This window comes from Phaethon lepturus, unplaced genomic scaffold (genome assembly GCF_000687285.1).
Source record: "Phaethon lepturus isolate BGI_N335 unplaced genomic scaffold, ASM68728v1 scaffold6969, whole genome shotgun sequence".
Classification (NCBI taxonomy): domain Eukaryota; kingdom Metazoa; phylum Chordata; class Aves; order Phaethontiformes; family Phaethontidae; genus Phaethon; species Phaethon lepturus.
In genome coordinates this window covers 89,014-116,279 of record NW_010564131.1, presented here as the reverse complement: position 1 = coordinate 116,279, position 27,266 = coordinate 89,014, and the positions used below count along the sequence as shown (strand labels likewise).

The window sequence follows — 27,266 nt, the reverse complement described above, 5'->3', positions numbered from 1 at the left end:
GCAGGACAGAGACTCTTGTTTGGCTGGTTTTAATCTTTTGTATTGTTGTGTTATTTCTGAGTGAAGCTACATCTGTTCGAAAGGTGCTTAGCTATGTAGTCTGAATGGTGTTTCATGCTCTGAAACACATGGAAACCCATCATTTCTCATTTGTTCCATTCTCCTCTTCCTGCAACCCAAAGCTTTCTGCACTAAGTTATGATGATGAAAGTGGTTTCTGAAACAGATCCATTACGGATGCAAACCCTGGCTGAAAAATAAAAAATTTAAGATTTCAACACGGTTTTTGTTGTTGTATTTGCTGCTTATTGTGATGATGAAGTTCCAGGACAAAAGTAGTAGAGTGGTATCCTTAGCTTACTTTTGACATCCAAACAGATGAATTGGGGGGAAAAATGTGAATTAAAATAAATTGCATCTAAAGTAATGTAAATGTAAAATATCTTCAGGTGTTTTCTTTCTCCACACTTGCTGATATTATAAATTACTTCGTATGGAACAAACAATATTAAACCTTTGCATCTTATCTTTTATTCCTCCATTGTGTTAGAGTAGTATGTTTCTATACTAAGCTATATGAAGGGCACACGTCCGCTCCGAATCGTAAGTCAGAAGATCTTGAGAAATTCAGACCAAGTTCTCTGTGCTGAATCCTAGATTGTAAGGTTTATAGGAGAAATGTTCATATTTACCCGTTATCTGGGTCATTACTGACAGTGGAATTTTACTGAGCTGAGGCACTATGCTATTTATTTTTTGATTTCTGGGTGATGAAAAGCTCTTTCCACTTGATATGAGAGAGTTGTGACTATATGGATTCAGAGTGTAAAAAAGATAAAAATGGGGTCTGTCAGTTTTAAGAGACATGAAGCTTACTGCAGATAAACTAAGAGATTTCAGAATATCGGCCATAGAAAAAATAAATACATGCTTTTACTTTAATATCAAATTTTCAAAACATCAAATATATGGAGTGATTCTTTGACATTTTTATGCTGGTTTATGCCATTCTATGGTTTTCTGAGTGATCAGACTTCCAACCCTAGGATGTTTCCAGGTGCCAAGAATACCTTTTTTATTTTGGGTAAATCCTCAGGATTTTTAAGGGTATCAGGACACGGCAGATTAACTACTGCATGGTGGAAATCCAGTTGCTCTTGTTTATTAATAAGATTAATAATAATCATTTGACTGAATGTTTTTTTAAAGAGAAAGCAAGATCAAATCTGGTTTACAGCCATATAAACATTAAGGATTCATCTTAATGCTTTTAATAGTATTTTTGGTGCCATGATGAAAACAAAAAACTGCTTAAATTGCATTTCACATTGCATTTAGACAATGGAAGCATGCTGAAAGATTATTTAATGGCTGTAGTAAAGGCATATTATCATCAGAGTAAAATGCTTTAGTTCGGGGTGGTTTTTTTGTTTGTTTGTTTTTTAATTTTTCACATATCATCATCCACAAGAGAAAACTCATATAGAAATACTTCCACCTCCTGCGCTCACCTACATCCAGTCATGAATCTACTTCAGGACCAGCCTATACCTTCCCTCCCCCAAAATCCCGGTCCTCACCCAGAAACTGAACTTGAACCAGAGCTTTGCAATTTTGTGATTCAGCCGTCAGGGAACAGAGAATATAACTTTTGCAGTCCTGTGGAATTCAAAATCATTCTTTTGCTCCCAAGAAATCATGCATCATTTGTGTAGCTAGTTGTTTTACTAGGTCCACTCTTTAATCTCGAAGGAACAGTAGGGCAAAGGAAAGTAAGGGTGTAGTTGGAAAATATTATGAGCAAGGACAGGGGGCCTTTTTTTTTTTTTTCTTCATTTTTCCCTTTTTTCCAAGGCTCTTTCCAAACCCTGATTAAATTGATTTTCCATATAGTGTCAAAAAACAGAGAATTAAGGATTCTTAATTCTCAATAAATTAATCGTCAAAAAACCTACAGAGAATTAATGAGTCTTACTTAAATACATAGCAGTTATTTGTTAGAGCCAGACCTGTACCTGCCCTAATACCACTTTTCTAGCCTATTCCAGTTCATTAGTTTAATCCACGACTTTGTTTTACAGCCATTTCGTCTGAAGGCTGAATACTGTCGGTTGCAGTCACAGAACTGGCAGTCAGGAGTATGGATGGCTCTTACCTGTACTGCTGCTTGAGGGCTGACACACCTCAGTGCATTTGTGTCTGGTACTACTTGGTGCCTTAACAGGCTTGGCCTTTTTGGACGCTTGTATGCATTTCCCATCTGGTGCAAAAGCAAAGGAGCGTGATGACGACAAGCGGGTAGCAGAAAAGAACGCAGTCATCTACTGACTCCGTCATCTTACTGATAGTCAGCGAGTGGCCTATGGATTAACATCCAACGTGGCAATCTTCTAGCTTAGTGTCAGGTCCTTGCTTACCCGTACGGTATGTTAGCAGGACAGGGAATCATCCCGAGAGGCTTTCAAGTATCTGGAAATCCACAGAAATATTTCAGAGGCTGGTGCCATTTGTTAAGGGGTGTTTACACCAATTCCCGGCTCTGCTGATTAATGTAATTCTACCAACCTTCAGGCTGCCTTTTTTTTAAAAAAATTCTAAAATTGTTCTGTTATGCTGATATTACTTAAAAATGTGGTCTAACTCATAGGCAGCTGCATTGAGTGAGTATTCAGATAACTATTAGACAGCGACTTGTACTTGGTTCACAAGAATGTCAATTTGTTTACAAAATTCTTTCAGATTCTGGATTAAAGACATTATGAAGGTGTATATTTTCATTATAAGTAATTTACAAAATAGTTTTGGTATGCTTTGATGATAGTTTGATATCTATTAAGAATCAGATGCATTCCCATGGGGCTGAAAAGAGGATTTCTAGCCACGGACATTGTCCTGCCTAGTTAACTCTTCTGTGTAGGTATACATTGTGTCCTGCACTTTTTGGTGGGCAAGCAGTGTTCGTTGTTAGTGTCATAGCTTTACTGGAGCTCCTTAACTTGTTCTTAGGTTCTTTTTCAAACTTACTTGAATTTTTGTGTCTTCTGAGTAGCACCTAACAATGCTTGGCACTTTCAGCTGTGCAAATCCATATTTTGTGGTAACACTAGCCATTTTTAAAATTCAGTATCATACGGCATGCTCGTTATTTCCTAATGAGACACATGGATGGCAGCAATACATTCTTTTTTTTTTTTTTTTGGTACATATTAAAAATTGTTTTTGCTCTTTTCTGTTCCTAAAAGAAGAAAAAAATGAGGGTAAGTCAACCCATTTTTTCTGTTTCAGCTAAAGTTTTCATACCTTTTAACTCAGATTACACACTAAGAAATGGGAAAATTTTGGCTGTTGTACTTCATGCATGGTGGTTTATATTAGATGAGCCTATGGCATACATATGTAGATAGCATGTCTTTAAATTTCTTTTTTGCTTAAGTAATGTTGGAACATCAAACTGCTAATAGCTGGAATAATCTGTGTTTGTGATTCTCTCTCTGATAGGCAGTTCCGTATTCCAGGGAGTTCAAACAGAAATATGACTATTTCCGGAAGAAGTTGAAGAAACCAGTGAGTAGAAACATGCTGCTGTGTGTTGGAATCAATTACGCTGCGTCTGGGAGAAACAACAGACTGTCCCAAGCATAGATACAGAATGCTGGTGTATCTTGCTATAACACACTTGCTGGTTTTTCCTGATTGTGCTACTCCTAAAGGGCCGAAGTAGGAACCAAAAAAATTAAGAAAAGTTTGAATTTGATTGATTTCTCAACAAAAACATTTATAAATCTTTAAGACTCACATTTTCTGTATGAATGCAAATCAAAGTGATGAGGCAGCAAGGAAGTAGCAATGATTCACTATTTCCCATTGCAACTGAGACTAATTGGTATGTTCGTTTACAAGCCTTTAGGTTGAAAGTAGGCTTGAGGATTAATACTTCTCCTTCATCTTGAACAGTGGAAGGGCAGAACTGGAGCAAGGTGGTAGAGCAGAGCCCACAGTTGTGCTGGATCTGGCACAAGCATCTAGTGTTCTTGTTCTGTGAAAAAAAGTTTTTTCAGTAACATTTTTAATGTAAGAGAGCAGTCAGTATTAGCTTGCATGTGCTATTGACTCATAATTAACAGTAATCAGCCTTGGCAACAGCAGCTGTCATTTGAAGAGGGACTTGCCAATGTCTTTACCTGTTTATTGTTAGCTCTTTGAATTTTCACCTCGAGTTTGACCAGTGATTGCACACCATAAGTACTTCAGTTGTCAGGAGAAAGCAAACCTTCTGAAGCAGTTGTTTGAAGTCAGTTTTATCAGGAAAACTATACGTGGCTGTAATGGTCATGATTATCTGCTCATCCAGTCGTCTTTCTACAAATTCTTGACTCTGTTCTCTTCTGTCTCTTTTGAATTTAGCTCCCTAAATCATAATGGGTGTTAGCTCCCTCCTATTTAGACAGAACTTCTAAAACATTTTGACAGCCCGATCCTCTTTGATTTACACCTTTGCAATTCAGTTCTGTTGTGTGTATGGTACTGTAGTTGTTCTTGTTGCGAAACTCTTCTGGCCTTTACAGATATGTGAGTAAAGCGGTTGCATAAATCTTATGCATTTGTTACCATTTTAAGCTAAAATGCCCTTAAAATAGAGCCTAATAATAGCAATCATTTTCTTACCTTTTTGTTTGTTACTGTTCTTGCTGTTTTCATTGTTTTGTCAAATATCGTAGAAATCTCTGAACCACTATACTGGATCTTACGTAGTTCACCATATGCTATCAACCTGCAGACTTAGAGAGCACTGGAAAAAAAAAAATAAGGGGAACTTTATACATCAGATGTCTAACGTGTCACTTTGTTGTTACCACTGGTCGGTAATTTGCGTGAAGACTTATATATTGAGACTAACAAGTATAATATAATTTCCTTTCACACAGGCTGATATACCGAACAGATTTGAGATGAAGCTACACAGAAATAATATTTTTGAGGAGTCCTACAGAAGAATCATGTCTGTGAAGAGACCTGATGTACTAAAAGCCAGGCTCTGGATTGAATTTGAGTCAGAAAAAGGACTTGACTATGGAGGTGTGGCCAGAGAATGGTTTTTTCTCTTGTCCAAGGAGATGTTTAACCCTTATTATGGTCTCTTTGAATATTCAGCAACGTAAGTGTGCATGAAAATATTTCCATTCATAAGGCATATGCGTTAGATTTTGCATAAGAGGCAAGGTTACGCTGGAATGCAGTTAGATGGTCCTTCCTGGTGCATGAGTGTGCATTCTTATCAGTCAAATCTCGCTTCTGTACTATCATTTCTTACTTGCTTTTCAGAGAACCTTTCAAATTTTCATTGAAATACCATAAAAATTTTCATTATTAAGACAATATTCAGTGTTGCCTTGCTTGCAGCAAAACTGCAATTTTTGAGGCTAGTAATAGTGAAAGGAAGGATGTTAGACAAGACTCTTTCTATGCCCACCCATTACATTGTAAAACACCTGCCATCCAGAATTGTAGTGCTCCTTTATAAATAGCTCATAAAATAGCTTCTCGTTTATGTTTCAGTAGTTACACTTTTGTCCAATTTTAAAATCTTTGAGAAATCCACTAGAGTAAATGAGAGCGCAGATCTCTTGCTTAAGGTATGTTTGTTTTACTGTGCTGTATGCAATTCCACGTTGTGTGCTTAGCTACAGTGAGGATGGATTTCTTAATTGCAGCAGTAGATTGGATGTTTTTATGTCAGTATAAAGCTCACTCCTTTCTCTAATAAGTGTTGAATAGAGTGTAAAGTAGATGAACAGAGACTGCATGATGAGAGTTTTCTCACATTTGGGTCTCGGAAAAGGCACGTTCTGAGTGTCAGAGACAGTCCCTGCTGTTGGAGGGAAACAACAGTAGCACAGAATGCCTGTGTGTTGTTAATAGAGTTTGCTGGATAAACATTTGTTTTGAAATATTTCCGCTTACAGGATGTAGGTCGCTGTGGATATTTTAAATATAATGTTATTACGTTTTAGGTTCAGAAATCTAACTAGTTATTTTAAGAAATAAGAAAAGAATCTGCTTTAAAACCCCGTATCTTTCTTCACAGATTAGGAATATACTGCAAATTAAAACTACTGCTTTTACACTAATGTCTTATTGTGACACACACTCTCACACGGGTCTTAATGCTTCATTACCCAGTTAAAAGATCTTAGTCCTTTGACAGCTTTTTCCAGTATCCTGGAGGTTAAGCGTATTTCAGGGATGTTCTCTAGTATGTGTGGTTTGAGATGCTAGTAAGAAAACGTTCTTTATCCTAGGAAGTTTGACCATGGGCCTATACTTAATTCCTCTTCAGTACCTTCAGCTATTTCAAGAACTAAAAGCAACTACTGCAACAGAGAAACCTGAAATTCTAAGCCCTGAAATTTGGCTGAAAAGAGTGAATAATCAAGCCTGGCAGATGGGACAGTTTCACTGAAATTCTTATTCCACTGAAGCTGATGGCAAAATTTTACTGTTTTCAGTGGTGCCAGGCTTTTATCCTTTGAAGAGGTTAGCACAGCCCTCTTGCACTTGCCACAGGTGGAGTACTGTTACCCCACAAGCAGGAGTTTTATCTACCTTTGTCCAATAATCACTATGCTCGTAGCAGGACAGTGTTGATTAGGTCAGCCTACCCACAGACTGTCAGGTGCTTCTGTTAAGGAGCACAGGGATAAATTACATGATTACAAAATTGAACAGGAAATGGCCCTAGGTTCAAATTATTTATTAACATATCTGAATATCTGGTTATTTAAAGACTTGGTTATTTAGATATCTTTTTTCTTTCCCCAAAAAAGGGACAACTATACACTTCAGATTAATCCTAATTCAGGTCTTTGTAACGAAGATCATCTATCGTATTTCACATTTATTGGTCGGGTTGCTGGTCTGGCAGTATATCATGGGAAGCTATTGGATGGTGAGTCATTACACTGTATGGCTATGCTACTGTTACTGGATTTTTATTAAATTAAATGACTTCAATAATTCATATGCTTTAGAGTGTAGCGTTTCAGGAGACAAAGTCTGAGAGAAAGTAATGGAACTTGGAACTGTTGGAAATCGCAATCCTCCTGTGAATGGTGACTCAAAAATGATAGTCTCTTACTCAATAATATGTTTCATATAAAGTTCTGCCTTTTTTCTCCACTTGTGTTAAAACCACAGAATCAGCATTGCTAGGTAATCACTATCCCTAAGGGAAAATCACTAAATTTATATCAGCCATTTCCATGCAAACCTGCAGCCAGAGCAGTTGTGTGGGTGTCAGCTGCAATATATTTTGATCTGCTAAATTATTACTGGATGACTTAATAAGAAAATATTATTTCTGCCAAATTTTGAAATCCCACAATAAGCAAGCAAGCAAACATTATAAACTGAGTATATTTTATTTAGCAATAGTGCAGCACACTAGAAGAGGAAGCTCATGTCCTGTTTTTCTAGTGTCTCTTTTAAGAGAAGACTCCCCTTGAGCTCAGTTCCCCCTCTTCTCCGTGTCTGTACCATTAATGTTACGGTGTTTAATGGCGTATGGTATGCCACCCTTCGTCACTGTGAAGGTGGTGGCACTGGCATAGGTTGCCCGGAGAGGCTGTGGATGCCCCATCCCTGGGAGTGTTCAGGGCCAGATTGGACGGGGCTCTGAGCAGCCTGGTCTAGTGGAACTTCTCCCTGCCCATGGTGGGGTGGGTGGAACTAGATGATCTGTAAGGTCCCTTCCAACCCAAACCACTCTATGATTCTATGATAATGGCGTAATTCTTATAATTAAAAGGTTGGACTCTGTGCCTAAATAAAAAATTAGCCTGCTGTGTTAACTGGAGCAGTTGCTTGAGCACTGTTACTTTCAGGAGATTTCTTTCTTGCTGGAAATATCACTAGGAAATATCATGGCATATTATCCTTGAGCGGTCGTATCTTATGTAAGGTGAAAACGCAGAACAGTGGAGATAACACTCTTCCCTCTCTTGTAGGCTTCTTCATCAGACCTTTTTACAAGATGATGCTGGGGAAACCAATAACTCTGAAAGACATGGAGTCAGTGGTAAGATAACATTTAAACCATATGGCATTAGCAATTATGTGATTTTTTTCCTCTTGGGAAATTTGTAAGAGCTAACAATTCCAGTAAACTGCAAGGTGGAAGACACAAGGTCACAGCTGCAACAACTTTAGAAAGAAATATGTATGTACTTTTATAACAAAGCAAAGTCTCCCTGGACAGCTGTTTCAGTACCAGCGCACTAACAGCGGTGAGAGGGACAAGGGAGAAGCGACATGAGTAGGGCAGTAAGACAGGCAACGTAAGATGTGTGATTATACCTTCAGATTTTCCACTGGGTCAGCTTTCTCCCTGTTACAAGGCGCACCACCACCAAGCCCTTCGGCTTCCGTGTCACACTGCGGAGCAGGAAGAGGGGGATACAAGGGCTTAGTTCTGACCCGGCGACACGGGAAGTTGCCCGCGGTGCTGGAAGGCGAAAGGGTTGCCAGATGATACACAGTTTTCTCCAAAATATACTTAATGAATGCAGCACGACTTATGCCCTTGCATCCATTTTGGATTTGTTCCCTGCACTTCCTTTACTTTCACACCTTCAACATTAATTTGCAATCAAGTACTTCTGTGTTTGTCACTCCCTGGGAGAAAACCGAATTGTTTTACAAGTTAGTAATCTCTAACTTTGTATGGTAAGATGAAGGACAACAGTAAATGGGATCCTGCCAATGCCCAATCTAGATGCGTAGCGTACCAGTATTGAAACACAGTACATTTCAGATATGTACAATGGCTAAATAGAAACGGTTTCCATTAAGTTAGCAAGATGATGCTTGTTTTTGTCTTTCTAACCTTTTGAGGTCTGTCCAGTTTTTTCACTGCCATGGACTTCGAAGCACCTTGGAGCCGTTTCGCCTTTCTAACATCTTACTCTGTTACCCATTATACAGTTTATCTGGGTAAGACTGCTCCGGACTGCCTCTGTGGCGCAGGACTTGGTTGTGAGCCTGGCCTCTCACATCCGGCACTTCCCTAAGACTGTCTTCAACAGCAAAGTCAGTTGACTTACAAGCCCAGCACAGAGGCAAAATTACAAGAGATGAGCTGGTTTGAGCTCTAGGACAAGCTTAAAACCAAGCTCATGAGATACCTAATCTAGAAGGACCTTAAAAGGAAGTTCAGGCTCTTATATTCCTACAGGTAGTTGGGAAACCTTTTTCTCTTATTCTTAGCTCTGCAACAGCTGTCCTTGTTCTTGTCAAAAGTCTACTCGGTGTAAGAATAAAACGCAGTTTAATATTTTGGTGTTTTAGTTTTACAGATTTTCAGTTACTGACATAAACACTGGTTCAACTGCTTAATCCCCCACCACCACCCCGCTCCCACTATCTCATAGTCCCCAAATTTCAGCAGGTCATTCTTCTCTTGAAGCATACATGAGTAAATAATGGTTTAACTTTATTTTGAAATTAATTTTTTTGGCTCTCTTGCTTGGAAATATTTAATGATAGCTACACATACTTTTTTTTCCCCCTTTTTTCCTTGGGTCAATCTTTAATTATGAACCCAATACATGATGAAGGTACAACCCTTCTAGGAAATTAGAGGGGTCCTTTTTTCAGCAAACTTCAAGGCTTTTAATAATAACAATGCAATCAGTTATTGTATAATATATTATTGATGTAATGAAGTGGTACATAAACTGTGTTGAAAAGAGTGGACAGTTTTATCAAGAAGACATTTTCTAACCAATTATTTCACAGTGCTATAGGCATATTTAGCTAATAGATATGTAGAGTGACTTTATTGTGTTGTATAATAATGCAATTACAAGTCAATTGAGAAAAGCTACATGAATCTAAAAATGCAACATTTAAGAAAAATACATACGAATAAAGTAATCCATCTTACCCTGCCTTACAGTAGCTGTGCAAATAAATGAGTTCTCATCTTTCCAGTCCCTTTGGAGTTCTAGCTTTAGATGTTTTTATTTGTTCGATTTAAAGTTAAACTATATGTTTAATGTTCACATTTTCAAACTTTTTTTAATTATAATCCGCTGTAGGATAGCGAATACTACAACTCTTTGAAGTGGATCCTGGAAAATGACCCTACAGAGTTGGATCTCATGTTTTGCATAGATGAGGAAAACTTTGGACAGGTATGTAAAGGTTATCCCAAAAGTCCTTATTTCCATCTTACTACTGGTTATTGCCAAAAAGTAATTAAGGACTGAGCAGTATCTCATGGTTGTGAACTTGATCAGGACTGTTGAATGTTAGTGATCAGTATAGGCAGACTATGAATATTAACCTCTCTCTCCTCCTGAACCGTCTAAGACTGGGGATGCCGAAGGAGGAAATTATGTTCTTGTCAGTGAGCAATGTGACATCTTTGTGAAAAGCAGTACTTGAAGCTGGGTAAAATACTTGCAATGAGGAATAATAAAGGTCTTACACAGTCCATCTTAGAAAATACTCTGGGGCTTTAGAGGTTGAAGATGTTCTCAAAGGACAAAGTAAGTAGTGGTAGAATTATAATCAGTGAAGAAGTGCTTTGTTTGTGGCATCTTCTATATAATGCAGGCAGATGATACAAGAAAAGGAAGTGCGCCTGTTTTAAAAAGGTTCACAATCTGTGGATAACTTTTCTCCGTTACAAATGAAAAAATGTTTAACAATTGAGAAGGGAGAAGGTGGCAATATAACTCATCAGCCACAGTTGTAACTCATTTTATCAGCAGAAGCTATAACAACAGTTTATGGTACAGTTTGTCTTCGATTCACAGTCGGTCTTTACAGAGAATCCTATTAAAACAAACTTCAGAGATCTGTATCAGCTTCCGGATGGAAATATGGTGCAGATAAAGGTCTTGTGCATACGTATATGTGTTAAATTTAATTTGAGGACCTAAAGGCAAATAAATCATGAGTTTATTTACATGAGCTTGGAACTTACCTGCCTACCATTGGGGTTTTTTAGTTATTTATTTATTTATTTATTTACAAGCTACAGAGCTGAACCATTTTGTAATGCATGCACACATGTAGTGACTAAAACATACTGGTTTTGTACAGTATTGGGACTTAGTAATACCTACCTGTGTCTCTTAAATTAATTTGCTTGTAGGCTTTTATGACCTTTTTTAGGGTCTCCACTTTGTTTAATTCTTAGACCTAGATATCTTGGCTCCAAGTACCCCTAGTATTGTGGACCACAGTGCCTTTTTTAAAAAGCTGACCTCAAAATTTCAAAACATATGCACACAGTGCACTGTCAAGAACCTTCTGATCCACCTCTCAGCGCTTATTACTTTTTTCCTGAAGCAACGTAAGGTTATCGGTTACATGGAGAATTAGGGAGAATATTAAAGCCACAGGATGAAAAGTTTTTGTAATGCACTGGGTCATTTGTTGGTAATAAGCATAAATGAACTTACTTGGAGATACTTTCTGCTCTTCTCCTAACTCTTTAGTACCTCAAATAGCTAATTCTGGCACTGGTAGCAAGATTGATTTTTGTTTAATTTACAGTACATGCATCTAATTCCAGAAGAAAATAATACTGCTTCCATTATAGTGCTGGTGAGATACAAAATTGGCATGACAAATTTTATCAAAGAAAAGCCTGAATAAGCTCAGTAATACAAGGGCGGGATATGCTATAGTGAGGAGGAATTTACCTGGCCAGAGGTTGAAACCCCGTGTCAGTCCAAATGCGTACAGGATGCTTTCCAGCAGTTCAGAAGTTATGGCAGATACTGACTGCACTGGCTTTTTCTGCATGTACCTCTGGCCATTGCCAGAGCTCTGGGGACTACTAGAAGTCGAGGGACCTGGACTCACCATTGGCACTTGTTTTGCCTCATCTGCTGCCCAACTACTGAAACTTTATAAAAGTGCCCTTGCGAACCTGAGTAGGAGATGATACTGCTTCCACAAGGACATTGTGTATGCAAGAGGGAGATGTTTGCATTGCTAGAAGCTTCTATGTTTGTTTATACTTCATTTATCACCAAAACCTTTTCTGGAGTTGGAGAAAAGCAAGAAACCTCTAATAAATCTTATCTTCTTATTACCCTTCCTTACTTAATAACCAAAAATATGGTTTCAGTAGTTCTCACAAGTCAGTAAGAAATACACAGTAGGTATTTTCAACGCATAAAAGATGGAGAGCTTGCTTCAGAAAGCAGAGAAGGGAGAGGTCTGTGGTTCTCCTCTGTTCTTAATGCTTCTGGAATACTATTTCTCATTTCTTAAAAACAGTCTTCTGGTGGGCAGGAAGAAACAAGCACCAAGAAGTCTTCTGTTTGTGCCAGGCCTGTGTCTGGGGTCTTTGTAGCTTCATCCTGTTTAACTTTGACAGCGAACCTTTTCCTTGTTAGCTCTGGACTGTCTTCTCTGCTCTTTACGGAACAAATGAACTAGTCTTTCAGAGGTGTGTAGGTTCCCTACTAATTACTTCTCCTTAATAGTATAGTCATCTATTTTTTTTCTCTACAGTAATAGGTATATTTATTCAAATAGAGCTATTGTACTGTCTTTCTCCTTGTTAAAGTATTCAGTGTTAATCAAGTCCTGAAAAGAGCTTTCAGCCTCCTCCTTTCACAGCTCCATTTATAAGCTAATGAATTTACTGTCTTTCCGTTACGCAACCACAACATCTGATTTGATTATTAAAGATTAGTAACAGCTTTAAAAAAAGGCTTGGTTGAACGTGGCTCTTCACTCACGTCTCGGTCACTTCCACTGGGACCGTGCTTTTGAAGTGATGGGACAAGTTGACTGGAACAGAGCGACAACTTACAAGCAACAAAGTTCTTGACTTCCCTTCTGTCCTACCCGAGCCCATACGCTTTGCAAGAAGTGAACCCAGTCTTGTGCCTATGCTGTATGTAAACACCCGGATCTGCAGTCAGAAAAACACTTCCTCATAGCTGCAGCTCTGGAGCGTACGGTTTGGTAGCAACGTTGTTTACTTTTAGCTTTCATGGTACCTAGCCAGCATTAATTTTGTGAATTCCTACTAAATAAAAGTGATAAATCACTTTCTTCAAAAAATAAGTACATTATATACATACATTATATATGTGACATATAAATATATTTTAAAAGACATTTAGGAAAAATTTCTGTACTTTAGGAGAAATTTCTTTACGGAGAGAGTGGTCAGGCATTGGCACAGGCTGCCCAGGGAGGTGGTGGAGTCACCATCACTGGAGGTGTTCAAAAAACGTGTGGACGTGGCATTTCGGGACATGGTTCAGTGGGCATGGGGGTGTTGGGTTGGTGGTTGGACTTGATGATCTTAAAGGTCTTTTCCAGCCTTAATGATTCTGTGATTATTTGGACTTGTTCTAGTTTCTTGTGAACTGTAATGAATTTGGTTGTTTCAATCTTACGCTCCATGGTGACACCATCCTTAGCAAATTTGTGCTTACCCATTTCTGTAATCTGTTTTTCTACTTTGCTTTTTTGACCTTTTTATGAAACAGTTTCTCTGTGGATTTTGAGTAATCATTTTGTTTCAAGCATTTTTAAAAATTAGAAGGCATTTTTCTACCCATACTAAAATGGAATCTGTGTTTTCTTTACCCAAATGAACCTGCCGTTCAGGACTAGAAGTTTGCTTTGGAATGGTTTGCTCGCTTGCTAATGAGTATCATCAAGAATTCAGTCTTTTAAGTGATCGTATAATAATTTGTTCCTAATGATGCCATCGTTAAATGTGGAATGCTTTGATGTCTCCTTAGCTATTACAGCATAATAATTTTCTGATACTACTTGTGAAATGCTACTGAAGCCAAGTGAATTTTGTGAGAAATGTTTCCTGAAATAATGTCATGTTGTGTTTTGTTTTGTTTCTTTTGAAATACAGACATATCAAGTCGACCTGAAGCCAAATGGGTCAGAAATCATGGTAACGAATGAAAACAAAAGGGAATACATCGAGTATGTATACGTTCATGGAATTTTTTCTGAGTGTAAGAAAGCACAGTTGTCGTAGAATTTACCCTACTGCAATTACCATAGTTTGGACCACAATAGATTGCCAGAGATCCTTTTAAAAGAAAATCTTATCATTAACATTATTTGTACCCTTATCTTTAGAAAGTTTCATTTTCAACCTTTACTGTTCTATGGATTACACTAATCAGGGGAGTCTGATCAGTAATATGACATAAGAGGAAACTGTTTTCGTGATGGGTAGGCATGAGGAACATTCAAGAAGGGATGGGATTGCTCTGAATGACAGAGATCCACACCTGCATTACTCTGTGAAAAGAAATGGCACCTCTTGGATGCAACGCTTACCGAGTTAAAGTAGAGATACGAATTTTGCCCAGTTCTGTGCCTGCTTCTGTCTGTTGCCTGTGTGCCTGGGGTAACCAGCTCTGTTTTGGAGATCTGCACAGGAGCATGGTCTTCCACCCTAGGGTTTAGAGTTTTTCCTGATAACTGCTAGGTCGCAGAATACAAGTCAAGAATGACTGCAGATCTGAGCGCTAAACTGGCGAGAAAAAAGGATGAGAATAGGATGTCTGTATCATTTATCGAGTCCGTATTTGCTTGCTGTTGTGGTCTTCATTCAGGGCAGAACCCAGGAGCTCTGTAAACGTTTAAGCATTCCTCCGAGAGAAGAACTTTGTACTTGTTTGTTAATCTCATTTGCAATGCTGTGTTACAGTGATCCAGCTGTAATGGTGGAACAGTAAGAAATTTCTGCTTTTATGATTTTTTTTTTCATTACTTTGTGTGTAATCTACTTGCGCTACCAGCACTTAAATTTTTCAGGTGTGTCTTTTTCAGATGCAAAATATTAGACATCACAAACTTTTTTTTCTCTCCATCATCTTGATACAGTGTAGAAAAGGTCTTTGAAAATTCAGAACTGTTAGGTTTACATCTAGATAGTTCTTTCATGGCTACTCTCAGTATTTTTATAACTTTAGAGTCAATACTTGGGTGCTGTCATTTGTATGCTCTCATTTGGAAATGATTAATGCAACCCAAAATCTTTTATATATTTTTCCCCAGAATTCCATTATGCTTGAACTATTCCAGTTGTTTTACTTTAAAAAAAAAAAAAAAAAAAACCACCAACAACAAAAACCAACCAAGCACCAAACCGCAGGTGTTTAAAACTTTAATTTTATTTTTCCCTCTGTTTCTTAGAGTAACATCCAAATGATGCATTCTCATGCACAGGTAGTGCTTATGGGGTATCATGTAGATAACGAAGAATCGTTGTCAAATAGAAAATCTGGTGCTTTGTTTGCGTTATTTTATTATTTAATATTTATTGCAGAAATGAATGAAAATAGTTAAACTGACTAAATAGCTGCTAATTAAAAATCCCTGTTATTTCTTTAAGCATTATGAGGAAATCGCACTAGGAATTTTCTAGTAACCATCAAATGAACCGTAGCCGTGCTGTAACACCGCCTTTGAAAATTCAGTTCGCATAACAAGAACAGAACAAAGATTAACTGCAGCCCCCACGCGGGAGCCGTACGTCTCCAAAGTCAGGCTACAGGCAGCCGGAAGGCGCGCCGCAGCGCGGCCATCGGCCCGCTGCCCTTCTCCACTAGTTGCGCAGACCCGCTCCACAATTTCCGTGCCGGTGTTGCTATCAGAAATTGGCATAAACGTGCTGTTTAGGTTTAATTTTAAGCTTCCTCGGTTTCTCTGCCTATCAGAATGTAAAACAATAAATTCAACTGTACTTGGTGGCATTTTTAATTAGCGCCTCTTCAAAGGGGAGGAAACATAATTGCTGTATTCATGCAAATTAGCATGCTGAAACACGTTTTTAGCAGGAAAGCATTGGATTTCTGAAACATTCGACTAGAACCTGTGAGGTAGTTGTGCTACAAGCCTTTTCTTTGATATTGCAGGTTTTATTCACTTATTTATTTATTTATAGGCAGGCTGTTACATGTAATTACATCCAGCCTCAAATTTTGTAGGCTTCGTTGGGAATTGTTAATTACTGAGAGCTCTGGAAGAGTAGAATGTCTGGGCACTTAGGTAGCCAACACTAACAGTAAATACACCCTCCGGAGTCTTGGATTATAGCCTCATCCGGACGGAAATGAAGCATAGTAATGAACTTGTAGGCTGTTTCAATCCGCAGGCAAGCCTTTTTGCCATGTTCATCCTTGAGCTAATCTCCGTAGGAACAGAAAGGTTAATGTCGTGTCGTCTGACAGCGTTACCTTAAAAAATTCTTGGTGATGTAGAAAAGTCATGGCTATGAAACATGGAAGTGTATGTGTAGAGTTTGTGTTGCGTGCTAAAGTGAAAATATTCATACTGTAACTTGTTCACAGTCATGGATTTTTTTTCAACAATTCAGTCAGTCACACAAGATAAATTGGAGCAATTAATAAAACCTTCTCAGTTTCCTGAACCAGCGGAGCGTGGTTGGGCGATGGCTGAAGTTGTAAATGAGAAACTGAAACTCTTAGGGTTGCTAAAAGCTCTGATCACGCCGTTCGCAGTCTCGTAACAAGTGTGCCTCTGTGGTTTTTGTGTCTGCTGCAGCCTGGTCATCCAGTGGAGGTTTGTAAACAGAGTTCAGAAACAAATGAATGCCTTTTTGGAGGTAAGGCTCTTTAGCTGCCTTTTCTTTTTTTGCATGCCAATTTCTTACCCACCGGTGTCTGCGTTGAGGGAGTGGGGAGCTTTGCATAACCGCATAAGTTTTGGAATGCTTATGTTTTATGCTTTGAGTTTTACCTTGTATATCAGGTATATAAAGAGTATATAATCTTTCCCTTGCAAGAAGAAGGAGGTAATTCTCTTTCAAGTTTAAATTATTTGAGCTTGAAATAATTTAGTGATTTTTTTATTAATAAATGAAATATACTGTTGATGAATATTTCATTTTCAAAACCCTTCTTCGCCCTCTGCCATATACTTAGGTTCCCTGGCGCCAAAGATCTTGTTAGATAAAAACTTGATTTTACGTGGTATGAGAATTATAACTTTGCTTTGCTTTCTTTCAGGGATTCACAGAACTTCTTCCTATTGATCTGATAAAAATTTTTGATGAAAATGAATTAGAGGTGAGTTTGTTTAATTGAACTCCAGAGACAATGGATCAGTAATGCTCATCAGAAAATGATGCATTGTGCTCTAGGCTCGTCAGTCCTCACTTACTTGTCCTAAGTGAATTTGCAGATAAAGATGCTTTGCTTACAGTGGAAAATGAGATTTTTCTCCTTAATTCATAAATCTATTGGTCACATAAATGCACAAAAAAGTTTAATTATTCAGTGAGGTGGTTGAGTTATTTGCATATATGAAGCATGCAAGTAGCTTACTGAATTAATGCCATTATGCTTATACCAGTCATATTTTAGCAGAATACCATAAACGATGTTGTCACACGACACGTAAGTACTTCATAAGTGTTTCTCCAGTAAAATGAAATACTCTTTGAGAATTCTCCTGAAGAGAAGCTCCACTTTCCATTGGCATTTACATGTGCACTGCTTAGCTGTTTAAAAGGGAGCACACAGACAACAGAGGGAAAGTATAACCTTGTTTTTCTGCTGAAGCGTACAGGATAACGCAGTTCCGTCTTCACTTAACCCCAGAACTGTTTCCTTCCCCCTGCAGTTACTGATGTGTGGCCTTGGCGATGTTGATGTTAATGACTGGAGACAACATACAATCTACAAAAATGGGTATTGCCCAAATCATCCCGTTATCCAGTGGTTCTGGAAGGTAATACTGTTTGTTTTACCACATTTATCTTCTCTATTCCTAAAAGTGAAAGTTATGGTATTGTTTTGTGCAGTCTGTTATGAAATCTTTTTTCCTCTTGGAAACTGCTGAAGAATGCATCAGAAATGCTGGAAATGACAGGGGCGGTGCTCGTTAGAGCCTGTGTTAGACCCCAGGAAGTGAAGTTGGATCTTTGGTTTTATCTGAAGTGTCTTGAAGTAGAATACTTTTTCCCATAATAGCAGTAGATTTTTCAAAGGAGCGTCTTTTTTCTTAAAAATACCAGAATCTTACAGCTTTGTGTACGCACCTCGAACTTTGTTTCTGGGTTTCTTAAATCATTTTCATGACTGTGGTGGGGCCGGGGGGGATACATGATGGCTATGCACTCATGTCAATCCAGAGGCTTGACTCTGAGCTCCAGCTGTAGCACGACCCTGAGCTGATTTTCCGTGAAGCTTTGCAGTCCCTCTGCCTGGCTGCAAGGCTTTTCTGTCATCTCCGGGTCTCCATGCCCCAGCTCAGGCACAGTTACGGTTGCAGTGCCCCCGCTGCGCCCCACGCCTCCAGGCAGGTACCGGTCCCTGATGCGACAAAAGGCAAGGCAGTTCACACGGGAGTACCAGCTGTAGCTCCCAGCTGCTGCCAGAGCACTGTCTTGTTGCTGTGGCCCAGTGACAGCAGGAAAATCCCAGAACACCTGGCATGTGACCTGTATCACATCTTTCAGAGCAGTATCTCTATGAGTCTAATACTGATCATTTACCCAGTTTTTGTTTTTTTAATGGCACCATCTACAGCTGTGAAAGTGAAAAGGCAGTGACTGTGTCTGTTTGTCAACAGGCTGTTCTACTGATGGATGCTGAAAAGCGGATTCGGTTACTGCAGTTTGTTACTGGGACGTCACGCGTGCCTATGAATGGATTTGCTGAACTTTACGGTGAGTCCCTTCCACCGGCCCCCAGACTGTGCTCACCGCTAGAAGGGCTGTACAGACCACTTCTGAATGCCAACGAGAAAACCTGGGCCCGCCTGAAGCATAGTCATAGCCAACCCTCTGGCCCCCAAATAAGAATTCTCCCTCTGGATGCCAGGAGCACTGGAGAACTGTGGAGAACTGGGGGAGCACGTGGAGAAGGAGTAAAGTTTTGTACACCATGGGTGTTACGTAGATGCTCCCCGAGCTCCCACAGGGAAAACTTCAGCTGTCGAGAGGAATAATACTCATGTCATGTCTGAGCTTACTTCTTCTGCAGTACACATACTCTATGCAAAGGTGGTTAGATAAACTTAACAAGCTAACCAGACTTGGAAACAAATAACCCCATTCCTCTTTGCATTAAGGGAGTTTTGTAGGCTAGATTTTTCAACTGGTGCAATTTATGTTTCATATGATTCTCATTTTCAACCAGGTTCAAATGGTCCTCAGCTGTTTACAATAGAGCAATGGGGAAGTCCTGATAAACTGCCCAGAGCTCACACATGGTAAGTCATAAAAGCATCATACACACAGCTTTTCTGTATTGTTACACTGCCAGGAAGGGGGGAAGCTGATGACTGTGCCTCTCTGACATATTTTAGCTCTGCATCATACTGCTCTTCATAAAATGGGATACTCTGAGACCTACCCCCTGTGTCTGGGTGTGTAGGTATGTAGTTAAAAGGCAAAGAACAGTGAGTGGTTACCAGCTGTCATACAGCTGCAGAACGTAACATGCAAAATTCCAGGAGGCAGCAGGGCTCAACTTCAGCACTGTGCCATTGCTTCCGAGGGCTTCTGAATGATGCTTGTTTTGCTGTCTCATGGGCACACGAATAATGTGTTAATAAAGTAGGTGTTCTGCAGTAAATGCAGGTGAATGAACCTAAAATAGACTCCTTCTGTCACAGCCTTTCTGATAAAGACTTTTTAATGCTATTCCATTGTATTTCAAGCAACCCTTTCAGCTCAGGACTTCTCTTCTAGTAATTGCTTGCTTGTTAGAAGTGTGTTAGAGAAGAGCTAGTTTTTTCCCCCACTCTATTTTATACTAGATTCTAGGGACTTACTACCCCTGTATACCAAATCTTAACAATCATAGTTGAAGCTATGTAGTTACCTGCAAATTGCTTTACGCAGCGGCCCGTTCAACCGACGCTCTGGCACAATGGAAGTAATTTGAATCGCTTCCTCTAGAAGACTTTTCCCCATATCAAATACGGAAGAATCCACTCCTGCAGGGTACTTGCAGCACGGTCCCAGCCAGAGCACAGCACGAAAGCGTGCTGCACGATTTGGGAGTGGGGTCCTCAGTGCCTGCTAGCAGAGGCCCAGGATCTTACAAGCGGTCCTCAGAGCCTGTTTGGGTTGCAGTCCATTCTGGCACAAACGCTCAGTAGTTTTCCAGTGCCTTTCACATTAGGAAGACTTTATAATCCATCCCCCCAGTTTCCCCAGAAATGACAAGCAGACATTACAGGTCAGGATAGAGTCACAGAAGGCCAGTGCCTCCTCGAGGGTACTGCAGAGTAGTGGCAGGGGCACTTGTGTGGTTCCTGCCAAAACTGAGACAGGGAAAAAACAGCAAGAGGAATTACAGCTTCTGCTTCAGTTATTTTTCTATTAATGTTAAAACAGAGCCTCTATTCTATCCGTCTGAAGGCTTTGAAAAATATAGGATGGTCAATAAACTGTCCAAGAGAAGACTGATAAAAGGAACTTAGTGGCATATATACTAGAAGGAAAAATGGTGCCTCGCCTTGTAAGGCTAATACTGTTCATTGCCTCCTTTTATGCATCTTTGAACTTTATTGCCTCTTCCTTCCTTCTGGAAAACTAAGGAACTGGAGGATACCCATGAGTCAGAAAAGCAAGACTAGCGTTTGTACAACTCGGGACTGATGCTTGCTTTCTTCTGGGTGCTGCGGTTCTACCTCGGCTATTGCTTCACCAACCTGGAGCATGCTGCAGGCAGCGGCTGCTCTCGCCACCATTCTCCCTTTCTCATTTTCCATGATTTTATTTTTTCCTCACCCTTGTAAGTGAGTATAATGAACAACAGAAAGTCTGGCATAACAAACCACGTAGCACAGCTTTCTGTGGCTATAACAGCCATAAATTGTTGGACAATTAGCTAAAAATGTGAGGTCATAAACTGGCTGACTTTAATCCTAATTTATAGAATTTGCAAATGTTGAAAGCATTCAGTACGAATCTTTGTCTTTCTCTGTTGCATATCAAGAACACAGCTTTTTTTAAGGTAACTTAAATTGTGCTGTATAGGAAAACTAACTTTTAGAACATTAGTACAGAACGGTGATCCTTCCATAAAAATAATCATTCTAGGGAATAAAGTTTTATTTAAAAAAAAACCACAAGAAACAATCGTTCAGTTGTTTTCAATTATCTGTTAGATGTTACAGCACCTTTTCAAGACCTTCTTTTGGGTGTTTATTCTTCTGTTTCTTTTCCCCCAGGGGGTGGCAAGTCTGTCCAATAAGTTCAGAACATCTTAGCTGAGTCGTAGGAGACCAGCCTTATGACAAAGAGGAAGTGTTTTCAGTCAACTAGATATGGAGGGGAGCATTCTGCTGGGTCCTTAACAAACTCCCACTTTCCGCTCTGAAAAGGAAGGAGGCACAGAGTTATTTCTGAGAACTCACTTTGGTACAGGCAGGGCAGGTCTCAGACGCTGCCTGCAGGGAACATGCACATTTGTTGAGTTCGCAAAGGACGCGGTGAAGATATAGGCCCCCAAATTGTGTAACTTTTTTTCTTTAAATTTATGTGTATTTTCCAATGGATTAAGTGATTCTTTTCCTTCTAAATTTCAGCTTTAATCGCCTAGACTTACCTCTTTATGAATCTTTTGAAGATTTGCGAGAGAAGCTCCTTATGGCAGTTGAGAACGCTCAAGGATTTGAAGGAGTGGATTAAAACGTCAGCTTTCCCCCCCCTTCAAGCAAGCTCTGCTTGCACTTTTGCATCGGCCTCACGGTATTCTCCGAGTGAGTGTGGCAGGACAGTTGCACAGCGCTGGTTCTCGGAGCAAGCCCCTCGCCCATGCCACTGCCTGGATCCAGAAGTTGGAACTGCAACCTGTGGGTGGCTTTTCCGACACCTCCACAGCAGCCTGCCAACTGCTTAACATGAACTCTGATCACATTTCAGCTGGACTTACTCTATTTATGTTGTGCCTCTGTAGGCAAAGCCCTTAATAAATATTTTACATAATTTCTAATGACAATGAATGGAATTAATCATTTTACAGGTATAGTATTACAACTCATGTTTACTTTTTAATTGATTTAGATGTTTTCAGATTTTATTTCATTACAATTAAATATCATATACTTAGAAAAATGAGCATTTTTCTTAATTTCATACCAGACTTGATGCCAGTGTCATTTTTCAAAGCACATTTTGAGCCTTGTTTTCCCAAACCATTAGGAAAGTAGGAGAAGGCAATGTTAGAAATTTTCTCTACATAGGCTGTATATTGAGAGCAACTCTTTTCCCTGAGCACATAAATATTTTTCTGTATCCAGAAGTGCAGACTGGATGTTGCATTTTTGTATAAATATTAGAATAGTTACAAGTCAAGGGAGAATCATAACATAGCATGCCAGATCTCATGTTCAGCAAAGAAATTGCCTCATTATTGGTAATATTTACGTGTACTATAGAGCATTTGGGGGTAAGGTTGGCATTAATCATTTTAGGAAAATATGCTTAACCCTGTCATTATCCGTGTATAGCAATTCTTTTATTAACCTTTCCTCTTTACTGTTTGCAATGGAGGCATCTTGAGTGAAACCTGGCACTGTGTGATTTGGCACTATGGAAAACAGGTCTGTTTTGTCTCCTGTTTGTATGCATTTGCTAATGATATCTAAATAACAATGTGGTTTTTTGTTTGTTTCTAACTGCACCAACTCTAAAGGCACTTTATGTAACACATGGAAGTCATATCTGTTTTTTAGCATAAACATTAATGTGATTATATTCCTTCTCACTGCACATGTCTTTCTGGTGCAATATCTATCAAGTGTGAATTTGGCTGCTGCTGATGTATAAAAGAAAAAAACAAAAACAACCAACCAGATGTAGAGCTGAGCCTGCAGACATGTTCCTCAGCCACTGTTTTTGTGATTTATTTTTTACTTAATCACAAAGATTTATTTAATATACACTATCTACTCAATTTTGTTACCTATGACATGTTGCATGCTTAAACTATAATGTCGGAGTTGCATCTCTCTTGTGACTGATTAAAAGTGAAAGATTTGTATTTGATCCACTGAGGTTCCATGGTTACAGTACCGCTAGGGTAGGTTTGAGGGTATGGCTTCAGCAGTTTAACCCTCCATTTTGTAAGCTGTGCCCACTACAGCTAGGCTTTTTCCCCAAGAACCCATTTAACACTTACCAAGCAAGATGGTGCCTCATGCCGAAACAACATTTCACCTCTGTGCCAACAGCTTCTTGAGCCCAGCCCTGCCCCCCAGGCACCCCACAGCCACACTCCAGGAACTTCAGCCTAGGAACACAGCAGCTGGAGAGACACCTTAACGCTCCTAACGCTCAGCAAATGGTTGCATGCTAGCAAAACATTTCAGGAGCTAGTACATGTATAAAGAAGGTTGGTTGTTTTAGTATTTGAACATAGGTCAAGATTCATTGTCTATTAAATATGTTTCCAGACATCCTTTTCTGACTTTTGACATTTGATGAGCAAGCTTGAACATGAGAAAGTAGACTGCATCCAAGTAGATGAGGAAACACAATACTGGTCACTGAGCTGTGGGAAAGGTGGAGAGAATGAGGTAAATGCAGGTATTTCCACTGACCAGCTGCATGTTAAGCACAGCTGGTTACAGCATGGGCTCCCTTGAGGGAAGGGTCATACTCCAAAGTCTGCTCTCTTTCCATCTTAACCTGGAGGATTTTTTGTGTGGCTGGAGGCTCCAATGCCATGTATCAGAACCTTAAAAACTCCCAAGACATGAGAAACTGAAACTGATCTACAGATGAGGGCTGTGACCTAGCAGGAGTGCAGCTGACCTAGAACCAGAGCTCAGCTGGTGTTCCTCTAGTTGTGATCTGGTTTTGGTCCCTTCCCTCCCTCATCTTCTGAAACAGATTTACTAACACCTGCATCAAAGCCCTTTCAGCCATCTAGAATTCTACCATGACATCTGACTGGAGGGGAAAGTGGTGTTGTCTAGATTTTTGGGTTTGGTTTTTTTTTTTTTTAAGAAAATTTAAAATTACTTAGCTTAATATCTTTTCAGATCCACTTAACGTCTCAAACTGACAGACACTCCAAAGGCATTCACTAGGTATTAAAACAGCAAGGTGAATTCCAGCATAGGAATTGTCATTAACATGCATTTGGACTGTTGTGGTTAGTTTTAGAGAAGGGGTTTTCATCTTTAGGAAACGGCTTGATACCAAAAGAAAGCCCTTGACTCCCTCTATGTATGCCATTAGCATGGCAGCTGACAAGACCTGACAGCACTCAGGCAGCATTGACCACAAGCCCACCATGCAGTGCCCGGATAGACTTGCACGGCTGAAATCTGTGCTGTCACAGCTTTCTTGCCATTAATGCAAATAGCTGAATAAATGCTGTTTGTGCTTCTTGTCCCTAGACACTGCAACCAGAGCTCCCACCTGCAGCGTGAGCCTGCCAGCACTAGAACCAACGCAGTACCGTGCCCAGCCACCCAAGTTAGCTCTCGCCCGTGCAGACAGTCCTCCACAGCCCAGGGAACCCAGCTTGCAGTAAGCCAGGTCATCACTTCCTTCCTTACCGCGCTAGCTGTGCTGTCACGACACAGCACAGTGTTTTGCTTTTACAGACATGCTACAGCTCCCTTCGCCACAGAAGCAAAACAGTCCTTTTCTTTGTTGGGGCCCGCAAGTAATCCAGAGCTCACAAGTGAGCAAAACCACTGCTGGGATACACTGAGGGGAATCGCTCAGCCCCATCCCTCTGCCACATAAAGCTTTTATGACAGGTATCGGGGCCTTCCTGTTAGCTAGAGCCATCGGGCTGTTGCAGGCAGGCTTGGCACCCCTGTAGTTACAGGGACATAAACCCCTGCTAAAATATACTATACCCATGCAACTCAGATTTTATGATGGCTAAACCCTTGGGCAGATAGGCCCCTCATCAGCCAAACAGTTGAGATCTCCTATGCTATGACAAAACCCAGGAAACTATTTTCAGTGTTACAATAAACTAGATGAGGCCAAGTAAATGAGAAAAAACCCTGTTACCACAAGATTGCTCTTATTTTCATGTCTCATGCTGACCTCTCCCCGGTGAATGCTGAGTGCAGGGAGTGGGAGCACCATGCTGGCGCAACGCCTGCGCTGATGATAAGCTAGCAGAGGAGGATGCTGTACGTACTAACTGCAGTGTTCAGTGGTAACCCTTCCCCAGTGCTTCAGACGAAGCATTTTACATGACACTGAGGGGCCAGGGGGGTTGTGAAAACAAGGGAACCAGGGAGGGGAAGCTGCATAGTTAAGACTGCACTTTTCAGATAAAAATAAGTGATCATACCCATGTGATTGCAAGGGCCAGTTATCAGTACATACAGTAGAAAAAAGGTAGATTACCAGATTGGACATCTTAAGATGTAGATCTTTTTAATAAAAATCTTTTCCTTTTGTATATAAAATGACAATAAAAAAACACCACAGTCTTCACCCATCTATTATGATGTTGCACTAGAAGTGATGCGTATTTGAAATGCATGGGAAACCTATAAAACTGGAATTTAACCATATTAATGTTCCATACCCACCGGGCCTGTCGGCGTACCTAGAGCCCCCTTGGATACCATCACCATCCGTGCAAACTGTATTACTCATATGTCAATCGATGCACACACCTAACGACCTGTTTGTCCACGTTTATCCTCCCCTTACATGTTGGAGTTTTTCCTTTTATGTATTATTTTCACATCTTAATTTTTTTAAATACGTAGCTGTAAAAATATACACAGTATGCATGCACATACGGTTGCACGTGTTGCATTTTTACACTGTAATCCATTGTGTTGGATTTAAAGGAGGCTGGTGAGATGCCCGTCTCTACTGAGGATCTCTCACAGCCCCTGCAGTAGCAAAGAGGTTACAATTCTCAAAACCCAAATGGAAAACTCCAGAAGGTGATGTTGCTATGTTCTGTGTTTGTAAACATGAATTTTAAATCAAATTCAAAACTGAGATATTTCCAAACATACAAAAGTGTCAAACATTCCAGATTAAAAATATTAAACAGTGTGAATTTTTTTGTAAAATCACCTCATACTAGAAGGCTATTCAAAATTATGCTAAACTACCTTAAAATTTATTTTAGAAGTACTACATATAAGTAACCCTCATTTTCACAATTAATACAGCTTTAAACTGTGGTTTGATTTGATACACTGTGGGGAAAGGATTTGTTTATGGACAAAAACTTTTTTTTCCACTTACTTTCCGAGGAGCAGTGAAAGAAACTGTAGTTTGTTTTCTGGACAGCAAAAGCTCAATGAGACAAAATGTTGTAATGAAATGATGCAACTTAAGTATTTAATAAAGAATTATCGAAGCTACAGGATTTTATACTTCAAATATATTTTTTGTCTAACTGGAGCTTTGTTTTGTTAAAAATAATTGCCTTAAGGTGACAACATGCTGGAAGGCTTCCATGGCCTGAGTTGTGGTTGGGGGGCCTATATGCGGTCACATCTGTACCTGATTTATTTTTAAGTGATTAAACACACCATCCACATAGTGAAGCTGCTGTAAAAGTGGTTCCCAAGGTTTTCTCCATAATCCTCTCTTGCCTTCATGAAACAGTGATGTGTGAAGTTTTCAGCTGAATAAGCATATATCCCTGAGTTTACAGTGGACACTGGCCACTGGTGCACAGCCACCTTCAGAAGGCATGATTCAAGGTAGCTTTCCTCTAGAAGGATTTGAACAATTAATATAAGGTTAGTGATTTTGCAGCGTTCTCTAAAGAAGGGTCAACCAAGTAAAATATAAAACTGGGACCTCTCCCAGCTTCTTAGTTCTATTCTTGAATTACCCAGCTCTGCAGTGACCGTACAAAGCAGCACTCTCAAACTTTTCCTGTTTAAGCCATACCTGAAGTGTGAATGTTCTATCATTTTTATTGCATATTTTTACATATACAACAGAATTTTCTGCAGCCCATGATAACACATGTACTACAAACAAAATAACCTACTTGCAACAATTTAACAAAATGCAGTTTAACAGTGCAAGTCTACACATCAGTGAATTAGTTTTGATTTTCAGTGTTACAATTTAGATAATGTAGTACTAAAAACAACCTCTCACTAGCAGCAATAGAATTAATGTTGCCTTTCCTGTTAATCAGTGTGAATGCCTAACTTAGAAGCACAACCAACAATAACAAAAACTCATACACACAAAAAAAGAAAAACCCACCCCACAAGTCATATTTCTGACTTAACAGCTCACTCTAGGAATTAGC

The 27,266-nt window shown here is 39.6% G+C and overlaps 1 protein-coding gene across 1 annotated transcript in view; it reads left to right on the top strand.

The window, feature by feature from the left end:
• Nucleotides 1-21,715, top strand: part of NEDD4L (neural precursor cell expressed, developmentally down-regulated 4-like, E3 ubiquitin protein ligase) — a gene marked incomplete at its 5' end in the record, with an annotated part of 35,166 nt that extends 13,451 nt beyond the window's left edge. Inside the window, 12 exons of the mRNA XM_010294775.1 lie at nucleotides 3,499-3,564; nucleotides 4,926-5,155; nucleotides 6,825-6,946; nucleotides 8,004-8,074; nucleotides 10,095-10,190; nucleotides 13,907-13,980; nucleotides 16,576-16,636; nucleotides 17,040-17,099; nucleotides 17,656-17,763; nucleotides 18,607-18,703; nucleotides 19,176-19,248; nucleotides 21,577-21,715. Of these exons, the coding sequence (XP_010293077.1) occupies nucleotides 3,499-3,564; nucleotides 4,926-5,155; nucleotides 6,825-6,946; nucleotides 8,004-8,074; nucleotides 10,095-10,190; nucleotides 13,907-13,980; nucleotides 16,576-16,636; nucleotides 17,040-17,099; nucleotides 17,656-17,763; nucleotides 18,607-18,703; nucleotides 19,176-19,248; nucleotides 21,577-21,679 (1,161 nt within the window). The remainder of the gene's footprint in view (nucleotides 1-3,498; nucleotides 3,565-4,925; nucleotides 5,156-6,824; nucleotides 6,947-8,003; nucleotides 8,075-10,094; nucleotides 10,191-13,906; nucleotides 13,981-16,575; nucleotides 16,637-17,039; nucleotides 17,100-17,655; nucleotides 17,764-18,606; nucleotides 18,704-19,175; nucleotides 19,249-21,576) is intronic.
• Between the last annotated feature and the right edge of the window lie 5,551 nt (nucleotides 21,716-27,266).